The sequence below is a fragment of the Berghia stephanieae genome, chromosome 2 (genome assembly GCF_034508935.2).
Source record: "Berghia stephanieae isolate SIO BIC M18660-M18661 chromosome 2, UCSD_Bste_1.3, whole genome shotgun sequence".
NCBI lineage: Eukaryota > Metazoa > Mollusca > Gastropoda > Nudibranchia > Aeolidiidae > Berghia > Berghia stephanieae.
In genome coordinates, this window is record NC_088361.1 from 77,300,714 (window position 1) to 77,321,026 (window position 20,313).

The 20,313-nt window shown below is 34.0% G+C and overlaps 1 protein-coding gene across 8 annotated transcripts in view; it reads right to left on the reverse strand.

Moving 5' to 3' along the window:
* The window catches only part of LOC144965563 (BLOC-1-related complex subunit 8-like), a 58,591-nt gene that overhangs the window by 9,577 nt on the left and 28,701 nt on the right, over positions 1-20,313 (reverse strand). For 4 of the 8 annotated variants that reach the window (XM_078901046.1, XM_078901049.1, XM_078901042.1 and 1 more), the window contains one exon: positions 10,621-10,898. In XM_078901046.1, the coding sequence (XP_078757172.1) occupies positions 10,811-10,898 (88 nt within the window). In that variant the 3' untranslated portion in view covers positions 10,621-10,810. Of the gene's footprint in view, positions 1-10,620; positions 10,899-19,210; positions 19,234-19,698; positions 19,752-20,313 lie in introns of those variants that run through there. The other 4 variants (XR_013644059.1, XM_078901045.1, XM_078901044.1 and 1 more) reach the window with 4 other exon arrangements.

The window sequence follows — 20,313 nt, forward strand, 5'->3', positions numbered from 1 at the left end:
ACTCAGCGAGTGACGTAGACTGGGCTCTCTCCCGTCACCCAGGACTAACACACACGCCTCCGTCTGCCATTTCGCTCGTGTCTTCACACACACCTCTCGTGTCTACCCGGACTTCTTTTGCCGCTCGCTCTATTTCTTTATATGTGTTGATTGGTCAGTCTTGCGATGATTAATTAAGTTGGTCAACCTGATATAAAAGAGATGCGTTGCACAAGATGACGCCGTGTGTAAAGCCCTTGGCCAATTAGAGAGAAGAGTCTTGTGCGCACGCTGTGGTGTGTACATTTTAATCCAGATTAGCCCTATTATTACTATAATGCCATTCCTCATTCATTGCAATTGTTGCTGCTCAAGCATACACATCACTCGCACTCGTTCGGTTCGTATCGTAGTCCTTCCTGCCTAAATCCCCCCCCCCAAAGAAAAAAAAAAAAAAAAAAACCCAAAAAAAACAAACACTGAACCAAAGATAGTCCATTTCAAGGCTCATGGGTCACGTTAGTTTTATTGACATTCAAGGGAGGTAATCATGTTTATTTTTGGGACATTTTCCCCTGCTTTCCTATAGCGGGAACTTGGCTACAGTGGGATATTTCTGCTGGGACCAAAAGTCCCTCTATAGGCATGCTCTACTGTATAGACTTTACCACACACCCAAATGATACCTAGTTCAATATCCATAGCGTTGTGTGGCCTTCAGCAAGCCACTTCTCCTTAGCTTAATTTGTGGTGCTGCGACTGAAACCTGGGTTATTCCAGTCTTCCTTCAGAATAGACCTTAAGACAAACTTCCACCAGAAGATGAAAAAGGGGAACTGTATTATTTATTTATTTATTTCATTGATATGCTGAGGGAGATATTTATATATGACATAATACACACCGTGTGTATGTGTGATGGGGGTGGGGGGGGGGGCGAGGTTTGCTATGTCACAACATTAATTTACCGTTGTAGCCAATCATGGTGAGTGACATTGAAATTAGAATGAATAGCAAAGTGCTAAGAATAAGCAGAGAGGTGTCGGTTTTATATGAAACGGTGGTGGGGTGTGTGAGTCTGCATGTGTATCATATTGTATTCACACACATGCAGTGCAGATAGATACACATGATATATACATACGCAACTGTCAGTGTCATAGTAAATAATCAGTGGTTGAAATCACCTGGCCCATTAAAAAACAAACCATTAATTAATTTTTTTTTTCAAAACGTTGGCTGGGTGAAATTAGTGTTAGGAAACCGTGTTCGAGGCAAAAATTAGTTCGAGGAAGGAATGGAATAATAACAAAGAATAATGAAAAATTTCGGGACATTTGAATGAGTTCGAGGAAACTGTGTGTTCAAGGAATCCATGTTTGAGGAAACCGTTCTGGAGTGTAGAATAATCTGATTAATGTATGTTAGTGAGAGTTAATCACCCAACTGGTGGTCCAAGAACGATAACAGAGAGCTGAGTGACCTCAATAGTGGAATCCGCATCATAAAGTGAACACTCAAGTCAACTTCTGCTATTGTTGGCCCAAATTTTCTATCCTTTATCTAAGTGTGTTCCATTGATAATGGATCAAGTCAACCTTGCTTAAAATAGCAAATATTTCTGGTCCGGCGATGTTTGCTTTATCAGGATTCCTTTGTATATTAATTTTTTATTCCTTTCCAGTGTGGAAAATTTCATGTTATTTTGAGAGCATCTTGCAAATCTTACCTTCACAACAATTGTTTATTGATCTTAACTTTCTGGTTGTGAACATGAATAAAAATCAGATTTGTTCGATTGTTCATGTATGAACATGAGAGTTAATTGTGGGTAAGAGATTGACTATAGTGATAAATCGCTTGTCTTTAACTTTCAAGGTCCAAATAACACTTCTTCAGAGGTCTGAGGTTGCTGTCCAGTGAAGCCTTTAAAATAGAAGTATAGTCAGAGGCTCCTACCTTCAATTGCCCTTGTAAATCATCTCTCTGTTATGTACTGTATAATTTTTTATTTTACATATGTATGATTTGTAAACAATTGAGTGTGTTCCTCTTAGCGGGTACCTGTGCTTATGTATGGATGAGACATTTAGTGATCTCAAACTAAGTACACTGATAGTGTGCTCTTGGAATCTACATCTGTTCCCTATTTGAACCAATTCCCCTTTGTTTGCCTTATTCTTGGATGCTTTAATTGTAATTCTAGAAATTTTTACTATCCCATTTTCTTCCTTTTTACTGGTGCTGATATGGCCTAAATGTGTTGCAAGCACTGTAAAACCCTTAAAAACCAACAAACAAAAACAGCTTCTTGAGACAAAATGGCGTCTTGAGTTATAACGGCGTTGGAAAACGCAAACTTGGGATAAGCTACAGTCTCATCCGTGATACCGATCAGTTGTATTTGTATTCACTCTGAGCTTTTACTTGATAAGATTTCCCTCTGTTGACATGTGGAGTTTTTGCTTTGAATGCGGAATGCAGACCAATTGTGCGTAATGAATCCGTGAAAAATGGAAGGGTAGGAGCCTCTGTCTTTTCAATTCTTAACTAGCAGAAAGGGGTATTTATTAGAAATTTTAATCAAGTAAATCCTGTGGACAGATTTCTTTCATAGTTACTTTACTCTGCTTATTTGTCCATCTTTGGAAATTTGGAGCGTATTCATTTGGTAGAATGTGCAATTAAGTGGAGAGCTAAAAGGGCAAAACGACCAAATAATTGCTTGATTAGCATAGAGATGAAATGTGCAGTTTATGCAATTTGAATATGCGATTTAAAATTTCCATGTTATTCTTACTCCACAATGTTATACAAACAATATTGATGTTAGCAGCCCAAATAATACCATTATATCAAGTGAGGTCATTTGTTGGAAAAAAAAGGTTAATTTAAATTGTTTGAAGAATTAAAGCATATATACTTTCCCTATTAGATTTTGTTGTCAACTTTTTTTTTGCTTTCTTATGAGGTGAGGGCCCTTGACCTCCCTTTGTCGACGGAGAGGTCACATTGCTGTGTCTTCTATCGCCTTATATCTGTTTTCCTTTCCCCATGTTCTGTATTCATTCTGGATTAATGTAATTGCTGTTTTTTCCTTTTCCTGATCCTGTCAGGGATCCTAAATTGAGAGGGAGGCAGTTTAATGTATAGTTCCTGGGTGGGGATCCTGACCTCCCATAGCGGGCAGGGAGGTACATACTGTCTTCTATCCCCTTATATCTGTTTTCCAACATGCTTTCTGTCTTTGTCTTGGAATGAGATTACTTGGTTTTGTCCTGGCTCTGGCCGGAGTCCTAGCAGGGAGGGAAACAACAGTCAAATGCATAGTTATTGTTTTGGAAAATAAAATATCCTAGAGCCGTTTGCAGTTTACAACACCCACCCACTTCCCTTAGGACCATATTCATAGGCGTTCAAGATCACCACGGGTCTGATGTCATAAAAAGAGAATGTCAACAAATTTCATGCAACTGAGCACAGGTGTCAAAATATACAAGAAGTGATCGCGGTAGACTAGGCTTTTACCTCACTGAAGATAGCAGGTTTTTAGCGGGACCTTGATTTCATTTCAGCGGGAAACCACTAAATAGCGGGAAATTCCCACCTATGTTAAATATATTGTGTAGTGCTTTTGTGTGTGTGTGTGTGTGTCTGCGAGTGTGTATTTGTGAATGTGCTTATCTAGGAGTTTTATGCTCTTGTGACACGTTTCAGTCATTCTCGCCAGAAAAACAGATCTTAAGCTTAGTTCCACTTGAAAATAAAAAGTAAGATTTTTGTAAAACTGAGTTTTTATACAGTGTGATATCCATAAAATGAGTTGTTTTTTTTACTGAGACAACGCTGTACAGGTCAGTTACTCATTTCACACCCGAACATAATAAGAAAATATGAGTAAAGGGGGGTTTGTTTTTCTCCACCAAAAGTGCAACTTGAACCTGGGGGCTCAAGCCTCATTTCACCACAAGGCCGTGCAAAATTAGCAATCTGCTTCAACTGGAAAACAGAAGTAGACAGCGAGATTAAACTACCGATTAGCCAAGCTATGCCAATATGTTCAGTTTGCTATTCGCTTTTACTATTTAGCATTTAAATGAGTTCCACATCAATATCACACTTTGTAATCAACAATTCATCTTTATTCACATTATTTTGTTTTGTTTTTAAGGGTTTTACGGCGCTTGCAACACATTTAGGTCATATCAGCGCCAGTAAAAAGGAAGAAAATGGAATAGTAAAAAGTTCTAGAATTACAAATAAAGCACCCAAGAAAAAGTAAGACATAGGGGAACTGGGAACAAATAGGGATCAGATGTAGATTCCAAGAGCACACTATCACTATCAGTGTACTTAGTTTGAGTCTCATCCGGACACAAGCACAAAATCCAACAAAGAGGAATACACTCAAATGCTTACATTATAAATTCAAAATAAAAATATAATAATACATAACAGAGAGATGATTTACAAGGAAACAAATATCATCTCCCAAAACAATAACTATTAGTTGACTGTTTCCCTCCCAGCTAGGACTCCGGCCAGGGCCAGGACAAAACCAAGTAATCTCAATCCAAGACAAAGACAGAAAGCAAGTTGGAAAACAGATATAAGGGGATAGAAGACAGTATGTACTATGGGAGGTCAGGAACCCCACCCAGACATTATTTTGTAATCACAAATTCAGCTTTGATTATAAGGATTGGTTTAAAACATTTTGACATTCAAATTGCCACAAACATTAAAAAAAGGTTATTAAAAACTGCACACACACACACAAAACTGCACCCGTCCAAGCATAAAAATAATGAAAAAAGTAACATGTTTCTTTGGCTAAGACTCAATGAAAAATGACAGGAAATAGGAGTCTATTGTTTCTTTTTAAACATTGCAAGGGATGTTGATCATCTAATTTTTTGAATTCCAAGACCTCCGGAAATCCCCATCTCCTCTCATCTATTTATAAATAATAAGCCATAGAAAGTTTCCTTGAATTTTACATGATCATAAGATATGAAATGGACATATTTTATTTTTCAATGGCTTTTATTTCATTTTGTTTGTTTGTTTGTTTTAAAGGTTTTTCGGCACTTGTGATACATTTAGTAATTTAGATCATTTCAGCGCCAGTAAATAGGAAGAAAATGGGATAGTCAAAAAATTCTAGATTTACAAATGAAAGCACATGAGAAAAAGTAAGATTGATTTTTATTTTAAGGGTTTTACGGCGCTTGCAACACATTTAGGTTATATCAGCGCCAGTAAAAAGGAAGAAAATGGGATAGTAAAAAGTTCTAGAATTACAATTAAAGCACCCAAGATAAAGTAAGACAAAGGGGAACTGAGAACAAATAGGGATCAGATGTAGATTCCAAGAGCATACCACCAATGTACTTAGTTTGAAATCACCTACAAGTCTCATCCCGACACAAGCACAAAATCCAACAAAGAGGAACACACTCAAATGCTTACATTATACATTCAAAATAAAAATAATAATAATACATAACAGAGAGATGATTTACAAGGAAAAATATATCATCTCCCAAAACAATAACTATGCATTCGACTGTTTCCCTCCCAGCTAGGATTCCGGCCAGTGCCAGGACAAAACCAAGTCATCTCATTCCGAGACAAAGACAGAAAGCATGTTGGAAAACAGATATAACGGGATAGAAGACACAGTATGTACCTCCCTGCCCGCTATGGGAGGTCAGGATCCCCACCCAGAAAAAGTAAGACAAAGGTGAATTGTACATAAAGGACACAGATGAAGGTTCCAAGAGCACATCATCTGTGTACTTAGTTTGAGACCACCTAATAGCACAGGATTCAACTAACATAGCAACCCTTCCCCCCCCCCCCCCCCCCCACACACACACACACACACTAACAATTTGTAATATGTCATATATAAATTTATCCAATTTCCAAGGGAAGATTGGAATAACCCAGTCCAGGTGTCAGTCGCAGCGCAGCAAATTGGGCAAATGAGAAGTAGCTTGCTGAAGGCCACATAAAGTTTTAGATATCGGACAGGTATCTCTCGGTTGGGTAGCAAAGTCTATACTGCCGAGCCTCATTGCCCTCCCCTCCTCCCATTAAGTCATTATGGCAAATTACGGTTTCTCGAACTTTTTTACATGTCGTGAGGAGTTCGAGGAAACCTTTCTGGAGTGTATTTAATTTTTTACTGAGTTCCAATCAAAACAAGTTCAGTTTTATCTTCATTTAACAATAGCCTATTTTCATAATAATAATAACAATAACAATAATAATTATAATAATGACAATAATAATAATAATAATAATAATAATGATGATGATGATGATGATGATAATAACAATAATATTGATGATAGTAGTAAAAGTAATAGTAGTAGTAGTAGTAGAAGTAGTAGTAGTAGTACTACTACTACTACTACTAATAATAATAATAATAATGATAGTAGTAATAGTAATAACAACAACAATAATAATAATAATAAAAATACTACTACTACTAATAATAATATTAATAATAATAATACAGTCCACTCCGGATAATCGCAACACCTTGGGATCAGTGAAAATGTTCGATTAACCGAAGTTGCAATTAACTGAAGTTGAGTTTCCTGTCCACAATTGCAACATTTTACACAAATATGGTAACTCTAACCAGTTGAAAACATTGTTCTTAGTCCACCACAGACTGAGCAATATGATTGAAATAAAAACCTTGTGGCAGCCCTGTATATGTTTTGGCAAGCAAAAGCAGCTTTGATGCAAGTTGACATCTTATTCACATTGGATTAACTTTCACTATTTTGTTCTCAAAATTTGTAAGAGTCAAAGTCAAAGAGATTAGCCGTGATGAGAGACAGTAAGCTCTCACAAAACTTGTTGGTCACAATGCAGAGTTGTCAATCCCAAAACAAAGGATCAAAGGATATCGCTCAGCCTCTCTTTACAACGGTCATTGTCTACCTGTTGTCAAGACTATGCCCAGCCCTCTAGCCTCCTATTTAATGGCCATAGATGACATCACAAACCATACTGCAAAGTCTCGCCTTCTTTTGTCTCTAATAGAGTGGTGACACACAACTGTAGCATTGAATCCCACCCACTCTCTTTTCTTCAACCCATCACATTGCAATTCACCAAAGACTTTTATATAGAAGTAATTCCATTTCTTGGGAAATGTTGCGATTATCTGGAGTGGACTGTAACAATAATAATAATAATGACAATACATGCTGACGATTATGACGACAACGACAGTGATAAGGATGATGATGGTGGAATAGGGTGGTTATTATGACATAATGCTTCTAAAATATTTACTGAGATAACGAAACCGGTTTTTATCCACTCTCAGGAATGAAAAGATCATGATGTCATACATATAAACCAAGGTAAATGGGGGCATTAGGCAAAAACCCAAATAATATTCATCATATTGGACAATAAAAATATGGGGGGATTAAGGACGTTGTAATTTCATAATTATTGTTTAAAGATAAAAATAAATCAACCACCATAGTCGGGAACAAAGGCCTGGTAAACCCAAATAATGTCCATAGCAAGCTGAGGAACACATCAACATCGACAGCATCGCCTCAACTGGGCCCAGCAGCATGAGCAAATGATCCAACTGTAATGAAACTCTGTTCTGTTTACAGATGAAAGCAGATTCAACATTAGCCAGCCTGATGGATATATTAAAGTATGGAGGCCCCAGGAAGAGCGATTTGCTCAAAACTGTGTCATGGAGAGAGACTGCTCTGGAGGATGCAGTGTTCATGTGTATCAAGTATCAACTACCGTCATCGGACACCACTACATGTGTTTAGAGAATGAGTTACTGTCCAGGTTCATCTAGATGAGATCAACCGACCCATCATTAAGCCAGCATTTCAGGCAAACAACCTCCTCAATTTTTAGAAGGATAATTCATGTCCACATACTGCCCGAATCACCATGGACGTTATTCAGCATCAGAACTTTGACCTCATGGACTGGCCACCATATTCACCCGCTGGTTTCCTTTCATTTAGATGTGCTCCATCCACTTGACAATACCTTTTCTATTAGACCTATTACATTTTTAACGGTGATCTGCAGCTATATATTAAAATAATTTTTCTTGGATTTCGTTTTTTTCCCCCCTTCATTAGATTACAATATAATGAAATTCTTGGATTCTATCAACATGATTGACTAGTTATTTAAACACTAGGTGTTTGGAACTTTGGAAGATTCAATGGCTAAAAACCAATTTTGTGACATTTAAAACTTCAGCACCTGGTGCAAAAGAGTTGATAGTGTACACCAGTGTTACTGTTGCTACAGAGTGTGCTCAAAATTGATTGTGTAGGGATCATGTGGCAAAAAGGCATTAAATGTTCCTGCTAACAATTGGGATCATGGCACTCTGAATATTTCTGTGACATCAACTAGCAGTGGGCTCCAATCCAAATGTTTTGGACTTTAAAAGATAAGACTGAAATCAGTGCAAGACTTGGTAAGTGAAATCAAGATGGGGCTTTTTTAAAGTGAGCATTGACTGCTTTTCTCATTAGGCTCTTTTGCTTCGTAGTTATATTGTGTGTGTCTGGGTGTATGAAGTAATATAAAGATGCTTTTCTAGTTTTTATGGATTACTTTCATTCACATATAATTTGAAATTCATGAAAAAGCACATTTGAACTTGTTTGTTTTTAAGGGTTTTACGGCGCTTGCAACACATTAAAGGTCATATCAGCGCCAGTAAAAAGGAAGAAATTGGGATAGTAAAAAGTTCTAGATTGACAATTAAAGAATCAAAGAAAAGGTAAGAAAAGGGGGAATTGGGTCAAATAGGACACAGATGTAGATTCCAAAAGCACACTGTCAAAGTACTTAGTTTGAGATCACTAAAAGTCTCACCAAGACACAAGCACAGGTCCCCACTAAGAAGAATGCACTCAAATGTTTTAAAAATCATATAATATAAAGAAAACATAATACAATGCATAACAGAGAGATGATTTACAAGGAAAAAAATATCATCTCCCAAAACTGACAATACATTTGACTGTTTCCCTCCCAGCTGGCCAGGGCCAAAACAAAACCAAGTAATCTCATTCCAAGACAAAGACAGAAAACTAGTTGGAAAACAGATTTAGGGGGATATAAGACACAGTAAGTACCTCCCTGCCCACTATGGGAGGTCAGGATCCCCATCCAGACATTTGAACTGTAAATGTTTCATCCACACCATATTGTTCATAGTAAATTGAATTATAATTTCAACTGCATCCATAAAGTTGCAATTTATGTATATATGAATGCTATGGTTAATTAAAATTGAATTCCATTTTTTATGAATGTACAGCGTATTGAAGATCAGAATCTTATTTAAGCTGTAACTATGTGACAGTGAACCTCGTTGGTGTATTTACAGGATTGATTTCATTATTAGTATTTTCCCCCTTACTTTTTCTACACGAGTTGGTCTGAGTGGAGAAAAATCGTCTTCTGTGGCTTTTTCTGCTATATGCCTAAAAAAGAATATTTGATCAAATAAATTAAAATATACTAATTGTTTAATTAATAATGTGTATATGGCTGACAGAATTATGTAAAATGTTTAATTTGATTGGTAATAATTGTAAAATAATCTTCGCTCATCAATCAAAAACCATAAAAATTAATTGATTTTAGCACTTGAAGCAGTTAGTAATCTTAAATTTGTCAAGATTTAAATATAAAAAAATGTGCTGCAGTGTGCTCAATTCATTTATCTATACAATGATCAAAGGAATTTGTGATAACTTGTATAATTTCTTTGATAGAGTTTGATAAAAAATTATTTCAAGCAAAAAGAAAATTTTTCACATGGTTTTCCCTCATAATATGTCTCACAGATGATTTATAACAATGGTTGATCTTGCATTGGTTTTTTAATGTATATTTTATACATGAAGGTTAAACATGCATGATAGTTCATTATTATAATGTGTTGCTCTGGTGTCTGACCCAAGGTTTCAAGATAATTGAGAGTTGTCGTTGGTGTGTAGGTTTAGAGTGCACACTTTGCTTGGATGTATATCCTTATTTCTGTCTCACATCTAAAGAGTTATTAAATCCATTTTTATTAAAAATTCGATATGCATGGGCACATACATTAGGCCAAAATAGCTTGAAATCCATTTCCAACTAATTCAAAAAGCCTGAAACTTATTTTGAAATGTGATCTACTAACTCAAAATGGTATTATGTCTGGATGATCTAGATGCGGAAAAGAATTTTTAAAATCTGGAAATTCGGGTTAAGCCTGAAATCATGCACCCATGGGTATGTCTCAGTTTGGCACAAATCTAGTGGGTGGCTATGTCTCAGTTTGGAGAGGAAGTGAAAATGAAAATCTTGACAATGTAAACTTTTTAAAATGATAGATTAAAAAAAAAAAAAAGTAATGTTATGATGTTCAACAAGAGGAAAACTTTCAATGTATCAATTGACATAATATGCATTCTCTACTGGTCTAAAATTGTAATGTAGAATATCTTAAAACAAGAAGTTGACTTATGTCTCACTTTGGAAACAAACTCTTCTTATGTTGACAACAAAATGTTATTAAAAATTCAAAAGCGAAGACAAAAACGATAATACATCTAATATCTACATATAAATTTTATAAATAATAATAATAATAAATGTACATTTATATAGCGCTTATGACTAATGTTGACACGTGAATTTGGAATTGAGGAATAATTTCAAATCTCAACAAAAATAATCCCATTCGTTTTAAATATAGCACCTGTTTCTGGCCGTTTGGATGTGAATCAAATCTAGTCTGATGGCTTTATCTTGCTGTCTTGGGTATCATCTTTGACATCAATTCTTCTACTTCTTTGTTTTCTGCATTGTCGTCACCATTGAGGCTTTCTTTTCTGAAACAAAAACAAATTTTTAAAAGAGAATGTGTTAATTAACTTTGTTCCACACATCAGGATGTATTCATCAATTCTAAACATAGAAAATGATCCCAATACAATTATATTAATTCGCAATGAAATACAAAGGCTGTAAGGTCAGAACTTGATGAAATATGGACACCATTAAACCGAATGAAACATATTGTCTGCTTTACAAAGAATAATAATAATAATAATAATAATAATAATAATAATAATAATAATAATAATAATAATAATAATAATAATAATAATAATAATCCTCAAATTAAACCACACAATCATGACATTATCTAACACTTCCCAACATATTTATGTTATAATGTTTCATATAACTTAATTCTGATTTTCTATTGGATCAGAAAATATATTGTTGTACTGATAATTAAAATTATGTGGCTTTATGCTTGATCGTGATATATTCACTTATCAACATTTAATGTTTAGTTATAATAATATAGGGTAAGCGAGAACTTGCAAATATCAAAATATCGAACGCCAGCCACTTTTTTTTCCTGAACATGAGCTTCAGTCGCATTTTGAATGAATTCACAGAGGAAAAATCTTGTTTCCAATAAGTGTTCATTCAAAACTGACAAACTGATTCAAATTTTAAACGCTTTTTATCTACAGACATTTTAGAAGAAAAATATGTATGCAACCAATCATAAAAATTGAAGGAAGATATGGATACATTAAACAATTAATCAAATAATAATAATAATAATAATAATAATAATAATAATAATAATAATAATAATAATAATAATAAAAATTATGATGATGACAACGATAATATATTCTTAAAAAAAAAACAAAGGTTGAGAGGTGAAATGGTTCTGTACAGTCAATGTTAAATTTTGCAAACGTCGACAAAATTAGTGGCAAATGAAAAAAAATAGTTTTAACAGATTGATATAGAAGTAACTTGTGACCCTTTGCTAAATTAAGAGTATTTTTATCACCTATTGACTCAAATGATTATTAATAAAATCTGCTAGGGAATAATGATCATTTTTTTAAATAGCAGAAGTTTAGATGAGTTGGCAGATTGGCTTTTACTTGCAAAAGTTGCATGCATAATGTATTTGTTTTGTTTAAGTGGCATAATTGCTGATTTGTAAAACATTTCCCCAAAGATTTTAAATAATTTATAAAATAAATTAATATGGGTGCACTCATTTTGTTCTATCTGTTCAATTGGAAGATTGCGTTTATCAACAGAAAACATATGATTTAGGTCATGATTGAACTTATTTTATTATCTCTCCAATCGAAAGAATAAGTTTGTGAACATATTTTCAAGATTACATTAGAGTTCTGATGTCACTCACTTAACCTGTGGTGTTCAGCTCAATTCAGTTTTAGTTTTAGAACTTATATTTTAGTTTTACACGGCTCACTTTTCCCCAATTTTCTTACTCTCACGTAATGTCAAAATCAGTAGTCCAGATTGATCCAGAGAGATAAATATGTAGCATTATAATTTCAAACATAGAAGTCTAGATTGAAAACAAGGTAGAAAAAAAAAACACAACAGCAACGACAAAATTATAGCCCTAGGTATCAGGCACCTCATCAACAAAGCATTATTTGTACGTCATGAAAAATAAATCTCATAACAACATCTGATTCAGGCTTATCATTCAATTTGAATACAAAACATTTCTCTTTAAGCTGTGACATGCAAAGACCTTAAATAAGTCTCAAGGGCAGACATTATGTAAGGTGGGAATTGTCATGGCCCAACCAGTCTTTACGCATGGACAGATGTATTTTGCTGCTTTATGGGTAAGAAGCTACAAGCTTTAAATTCCATGTAGGGCCATGCAGATATATCAGACCATGTTTCATAGATGTAGTTTACAAAGCTGTCCTAATAATAATAATAATAATAATAATAATAATAATAATAATAATAATAATAATAATAATAATAATAATAATAATAATAACAATAATAATAAATAATAATAATATAAACCCCTTTAGTAATCTCTAATGGAATATACATAATAAGGATTTTAAAAAGTCAAGCTAAAATGCATCCACTGATTTGACTTATTGTTTTAATGGCTTCAACAGTTCACATTGAAGGTGAAGGAAAGCAGTGATTTATCACAATTTTACGTACTGAATTGAACTTGGAATGAGTTGGGTCACCATAACTTCTTATATCATCTAACAATACAAACACTGTGGAGTATTTTGCAACAATGTGATGTTTTGTTGACACTTTGAATTAAACTAAAATCTATGATTAATTTCCTATTGTGTTAAAACTGTATTCACTCTGATATTGTTTTTAATTTTCTGACTTTAGAAATTATTTAAATGGGAAACAACTGATATTTGGTGACCTTGGAGAAAATACAATAAGCGTCAAAAACTCATACAATAATGATGATAATAATACTAATACTACTACTACTACTACTACTACTAATAATAATAATACAGTTCACACCTTCTCTGCTTAATCGCTACACCTTGATTCCATCTTAATTGAAAAAAAAACCTTAGAAAAAAACTGAATGTATTTCGCCATACCATGTAATAGAGCCTTTTCTTTTAGCCAACTCTGTTTGGCCGTACCGCATTTCAGTGTATTTTTTCATATTTTCCACAATAAATGAACGTATTGTTACAGTCTGGTTGCACTACAGCATGAACTCCTTGCAATTTATTACGTATGGCTGGGCTGGACTACGGCTAGGTGGCCAGTAAATTATGATTTATTACAGTCTGGCCACCATGAGTGTTAGTTGTATCAAACCTATAAAGTCATTTTCTTTTCAATGTTTGACGAAGTAACATCTTCATAGAAACAAATGGAATGTGCTCATTATAATGATACACACACACACACAAACACACAATCAGCGATGATTATTAATGATGATTCAGTTGAAAAGTGCAAGATAGAAAATGGTAACATTTAAGTACAGAATTGCTTGCTTTCTTTAAAGATACAATAAGGACTGTGCCAAAGGTAATTTTTGTGACGTTTGCCACAAAAATACTCCAATGATAAGCTTTTTAAAAAATCGTTTTAATCAGTTTCTATTGGTGAAATACATTTATCTATTCTAAAAAACGATAGGGTTTAAGGATCAACATTGTTCCGTTTTGCTAATGTTAAATATTTATCATCCGGCAAATCGAAAATTTCTAAAAACATTTTTTACATACCAGTAACTTGCAAACTTTATTAAACTTTAGGCTAATTTTATCACACGTTGACTCAAATTGATGCCAAGAAAATCTGCTAGGTCGTAATACTCTGTCCTAAATTGACTGCTGGCATTCATTGTGCATGCAAGTATAATTGATTCTACGCAATTCTAGCCCATCCACAACAAAAAATGATGACGTAATTTTAAATCTCTCTTGTCACCATCAAGTAGTAATAATCTCATCTGCAATAAAAATGATGACGAACCAGTTTACTTTTCTTCTTTTTTATTTTTTTGTTTCAGTTCTCTCTCTCTCTCTCTCTCTCTCTCTCTCTCTCTCTCTCTCTCTCTCTGTTTGTGTGTGTGTGTGTGTGCGTGTGCATGTGTATATGACATGATTGGTCTTTATTTCTCATTACCCATGCATCACAATTTGTGCAAAATCTCCACGTGACATATCTGACAGTACAGGGTCAATCATGGTATCATAAATTAATGGGGCAGGAAAGGGTCTGATACGCTTTTTTACGAACCGATCGAAAGATGCCAGTGTAATTAGAACAGAAATAATTCATTTTTTAGATAAATATCTACAAAGTGAATGGCTACATTGTAATGAGATTCAGGTAAAAGTGTCATCAATCATTACTATGTGTACTGTCCAAAAATAAAGACGTTTCGTGCAATAAATATTTTTCAAACCCGACCTCCGATGGAGAATGCATGTCTTCATGAAAAATATTGTGATAGGCATTTTTCAACAAAATGTAAAATATTTGAAAATAATTGTTTCTATAAGAGTTCCTGTATCCAAACTGTCTAAAGTGCTTTAAAGTTATAGATGGAACCAGTTTTTGATTTGAGTAGCTCATTTTAATGTTATTGCTCTAAAAAAAAATGGGTAAAAACGAAAAATTAAATGGCCAGACTGAGATCACTGCTAGAAGTAATCACTGGCCTTAGGAGGAAAATTAGGCTTTTTTACGGTGCTACCAAATCAAGAAGGAATTTTTCCAATACTTTGGCCAGACAAAGGATGTGGTCATTGCCTTATTTGAAAAAGAAAAAACAACAAAAAGACTGCACCACTTATACAAGATGGTGTCATCGAAATTTACTATCATTACAGCAATGGCTTCTCCAAAGTGCAGAAATCTCACTGTTCAAAGAGAAACTTCAATTGATTGCAGATGTAGAATCAATTCCAAAGTAAACGCAAGGCGAGCTAGCTACAATGTATGGCGTATTAAGAACCCGTCTTTCACTTGCTGAAAAAGAAAGGGATGATGTTGCATTTAAGTGAGTAACGTATCAAATCTGGTATGTAAACCACAGAGAGATGGTATTGTTGAAATTGCCTTAGTCATGGGGAGTTAAATCAAGGTGCTCGATTGTCTGGAGACCTCATTAAGCAAAAGGGAACTGAACTGAACTCATGGCACGTCTTTCTTCCCATCAGAAGGTTGGTTCTCGAGATGGATAGGTCGACACAATGTAGTGTTTAAAAATGAACATGGCGAAAAACATGATGCTGTCGATAAAACATGAAAAATATTTTTTTTTAAATAGGAAAAAAAAGAACTCCCCCCCCCCCCCCCCCCCCCCGTTAACAATCAAAAACCAAAAAACCCCCAAACAAACAAAAAGCCAAAAAACCACAAACAGACCACAACCTTCTAATGAGGTCATATCTAAACATGACGGTCTCAAGCCTGCAGAAAAATCAGAGAAGGAGGTCCTATATAAATGACATGAAATCTGGAGCTAAGATGCTATTTTTAGCTTCTCCGCTTAATCAACACACTAACCCAAACTCCTGAGGGTGTGTGAATAAGCGGAGTCGATTGTAATAATAATAACAGTATTAATAATAATAATATTAATAATAATAATAATAATAATAATAATAATAATAATAATAATAATAATAATAATAATAATAATAATAATAATAATAATAACAAGAACAACAATAACAACAAAAGTATCACTTTCACAGATTAACACCCAGAATAAAAATTCGTTATGCTATCATTACTCAAGAACCCTATATGAAAAAAGAATGTCAAGATTCCAACAAGTGGCCGAGAAAAGATTATAATTTACTTAAATTTCTAAATGTATGACTTATCTTATACCGATGACAGTCTAAGATTAACTAATGGAACAAATATTAATGTCACACAGATACACACACCAAAATGAAAACTAAAAATTCAACTAAATCTTTAACATTGGAGAAAAATGAAAATGATGTTCAAATGATAAACAGAAATACATTTAAAGGAAAGTTTTGAATTCATTTTTAATTATTGACAGTTGAAAACAATGTTTGTTTTTAAGGGTTTTACGGCACTTGCGACACATTTAGGTCATTTCAGCACCGGTAAAATGGAAGAAAATTGGATAGTCAAAAAAATTCTAGCTTTACATTTGAAAGCACACACATAAAAATGTAAGACAAAGGGGAATGGTTTAAATAGGGAACAGATATAGATTCCAAGAGCACACGATCAGTGTACTTAGTCTGAAATCACCTAAAAGTCTCATCAAGTCACAAGAGCATGATCTCACTAGGAGGAATACACTCAAATGTTTACAAACCACTATAAAAAAATAAATTTAAAATAACAATACATAACAGAAAGATGCTTTACAAGGAATAAAGAAATCATCTCCCAAAACTAATACTATACATTTGAATGTCTTCCCCTAGCCAAGGACTCCGACAAGGGTCAGGACAAAACCAAGTGATCCCATTCCAACACAAAGAAAGTAACTCAGAAAACAGATATAGGGAAATAGAAGACATAGCAAGTGACCTTCTGCCCACCATGGGAGGTCGAAAGATCCCACCCAGAAACACAATCTTTCAATACGAAGAGAATTAAGAGTTATTGTGGACTTGAAGTTAATACTCAGAAGTGAAATTTCAAATAATTATTGCAAGAATGAAATAAAATATGCACCATTTGTATTCATCTTTGCCAGTTATGAAAACTAAAGGTGACTAAAATATACAGTAAAATAAAGGGAGTAAAAATGATTCTTATAAAAGATACAACACAAAGTAAACGACAGTTTGGTCTTTGGCCTTCTTCAGGTAAACAAGAAAAGGAAATAATACATTTGCATTATGCAGGCCTGTAAATGGCTGGTGAAAAAATTGTCAGAATTTTTTGAGCACTGGAAAATAAGACCAAAAACATGACAAAAATATGAATTAACAAACACAACACAGATATGACACGTCAATTGACTAGTCAAATCGTGTCATTTTTTTCCCCCCCAACTCGTTTATAATAAAATAAGCAGGTCCTTATTTTATAGTACAAAAAAAAAAAAAAAAAAGTTGAAACAGTAGCTACACATATTTCTGGTGTTAGTTGTAAAATGAAGGAAGAGAACAATTCTTACTTTTTAAAGGATGTGTATCTAGTGCCTGACACAAGAGGCTGCTTTATCTTCGCTTCTGTTTGTGTTAAATTTTTAAGCTGATTCTTTCATTTATTTGGCTTAATTCTTATAAAAGAAGAAGAAGAAGAAGAAGAAGAAGAAGAAGAAGAAGAAGAAGAAGAAGAAGAAGAAGAAGAAGAAGAAGAAGAAGAAAAAGAAGAAGAAAAGAGGAGAAGAAGAAGGAGAAGGAGGAGGAGGAAATGCAGTTGTGTGTGGAGGAAAAAGATGAGAAAAATTTAAACAATCACGGTCGTGAGGAAAGAAAACTTCTGCTGAGAGCAGTCAATCATCTTTCAAAAAATATATATATTTCGAAGAAAATTATTTATTTCGCATTCATCATTCTGGTTGCCTTTCAACCAGATACAAAGAAAGCAGAACGGAGATTGTTCAACTGGAAAAATGTGTGTGTGTGTTGATAGCAAAATAGAGAGAAACAGCCCAGTCTGAGACACACTGTATGCGTTAGTTGATTACTGACGATGAATGTACGACGACTCGCGATGCAACAAGACCTGTGGAGAGACACTGTCAGTGAGGCATTGGCTACCAACAGCACGTGTGGGCAGCATAGGAGGCAGTGGGCAGTGAATACGTGAGGGTGGTGCCATGTCCGGTGGAGTGTGTAGGTGGTGATAATTGACAGGATGGAATGATAACATGCCTAGTTGACTCGTTTGTTTTGTCTTTGATGCGATGAATAAAAAGTTTCTTTTTTTTTTAAAGTTGGCGCTCGAAATGGAATAAAAACTGAGTTTTTCGAGGCATGAAATAAACTCTTTTATTTTCTTTTTTTGTTGCTTCTGTCTTTTGACACTACACATTTTATTTTTACTTTTAATTAATTTTTTCAAAATGTCAGCACTTAACAGAAATTATCTAACAAAATTATATTGTCTGAAATCCGACAATTGTCGGAAGATTTACAGGCCTGATAATGGTTAGTAAATGAGAAAAAGATATAAATCTGTATACTTCAAGCATAAGATAGGGAGGCAGGGGATGGGTTATTAAAGGATTCTAGACGGTGATAGTGTTTTAAGTTTATTTTATTTCTATTTTAATTTTAGAATAATTCCATATTTACCTATCATTTTTACTCAGGTCAACCTAGTTTTGTTTCTCTTTCATTTATCTTAAATATCTGCAACAACTTTGAAACGCACTCTTCCTCTCCCGCTCTTTCTCTCTGCCCCCTCCTCTCCTTTTTTCTTTCATTAATAATATTATTTTAAAAGGAGAGGGAAGGTGTCAATAAAAACACTTTCGTCATTTAGAATTCTTTAATAATCCCTCGTTTACTTTGTGTTGTATCTTTTATAAAAGTAATTTTTACTCCCTTTATTTAATGTATATTTTATTGACTCGTTTAGGCACCTCTAGATTTTGGCACAAAGATAACTAAAACTGACATTAACAATATAGATTTGACAGTGCTTCAAATATTCAATGTCAATATGCAGTTCTGGCATTTTGGCAAACAATAAATTGACAAAACGCTATTTAATTGTGTAAATTAGAACAAAAATATCAGGTGGTTAGCAACTTTAACAACTCTTAATGGGGAATGAAAGATTTGAATTTGAAACAGCTGTTAATCAAGGGGATTATAATTGGTCAAACATTGAAATGAAAACTTCGCAGGATCACACTCACTATTGAATTTAAATCTTGTTAAGCTGAAAGTGGTGGCAAATCATAATTAACACACAATGATCATTTGGGAAAAGAAAGTAGATCTGAGTACAAATTTTACTTTTTTATACACAATATTATTTACTAAGAGCAAAATTATTTAAAGTGAAAAGCACCACTCCGGGTCCCTTTAAGAACAACATCCCTGTGAGCAAGGGGGTCATGACTAGAAGTCAATACAATATGGTGAAAGGGACTCAAATTCGGTACCTTTTGATTGTGAGGTAAAGATCACACTAATGAGAAGTGTTGCCCCATATATATCATTTAACATAAAAGGAGTTACTGATTTTGTCAAATTTGAATTATAGGCACAAATTAGCTCTCAATATGATCTTCGTATCAGGACCAATCATTTTTACTGATATCGAATGTGAAGCAAACGGAATGGAATATGGGTATTGGGTATGGGGTAAAGTAAAAGCTTTCTTCAAACGCCATAACGAGACCTTTCATAGTGACAACGTGATGACTTCACTGGATGGAATGTGATGTGCTCACCCTGATTGGCAAATTGTTTGAAAAGACAAAGAAACTTCAGCAAAATTGATTTTAGAGATACAACCATGTCTGTTTAATTACAATGGCCAATGAAAGCATAATGAAATCTAGTGGGAATAACAATTGGATTCTTTGAAAAAATTAGATGTCTACTTATTTCCAGGGTGTTGATAATTCTTATATTTTACCTCAGCTTTTTGGTTAAGCTTAAAACTTCAATTTTTTTTTAATGTATGGAATATATAAGAAGAATAGAGCGAATAAAAAGGAGGTCTAAATATGACTCGATGTATTCAGACATTAACTTCCATTAATTTCTGAAATATATAGATTTTGATGAAAGGATATTTTATACTGCTGATTAAAATTCATTTATTCCTTCAGACTTGCCAACCATGTCTCACTTCTTTCATTTTCTTTGTTTATTTTCTATGAAATTTTACACTGATATTGCTTATTTTCTATGAAAAATACTTGTTTTCATTGGAGACTGAAAAATTAAATCTTAAAATAATAACCTAATTCACCAGAGAGACTACAGTGGCATAGACATGATATATCAG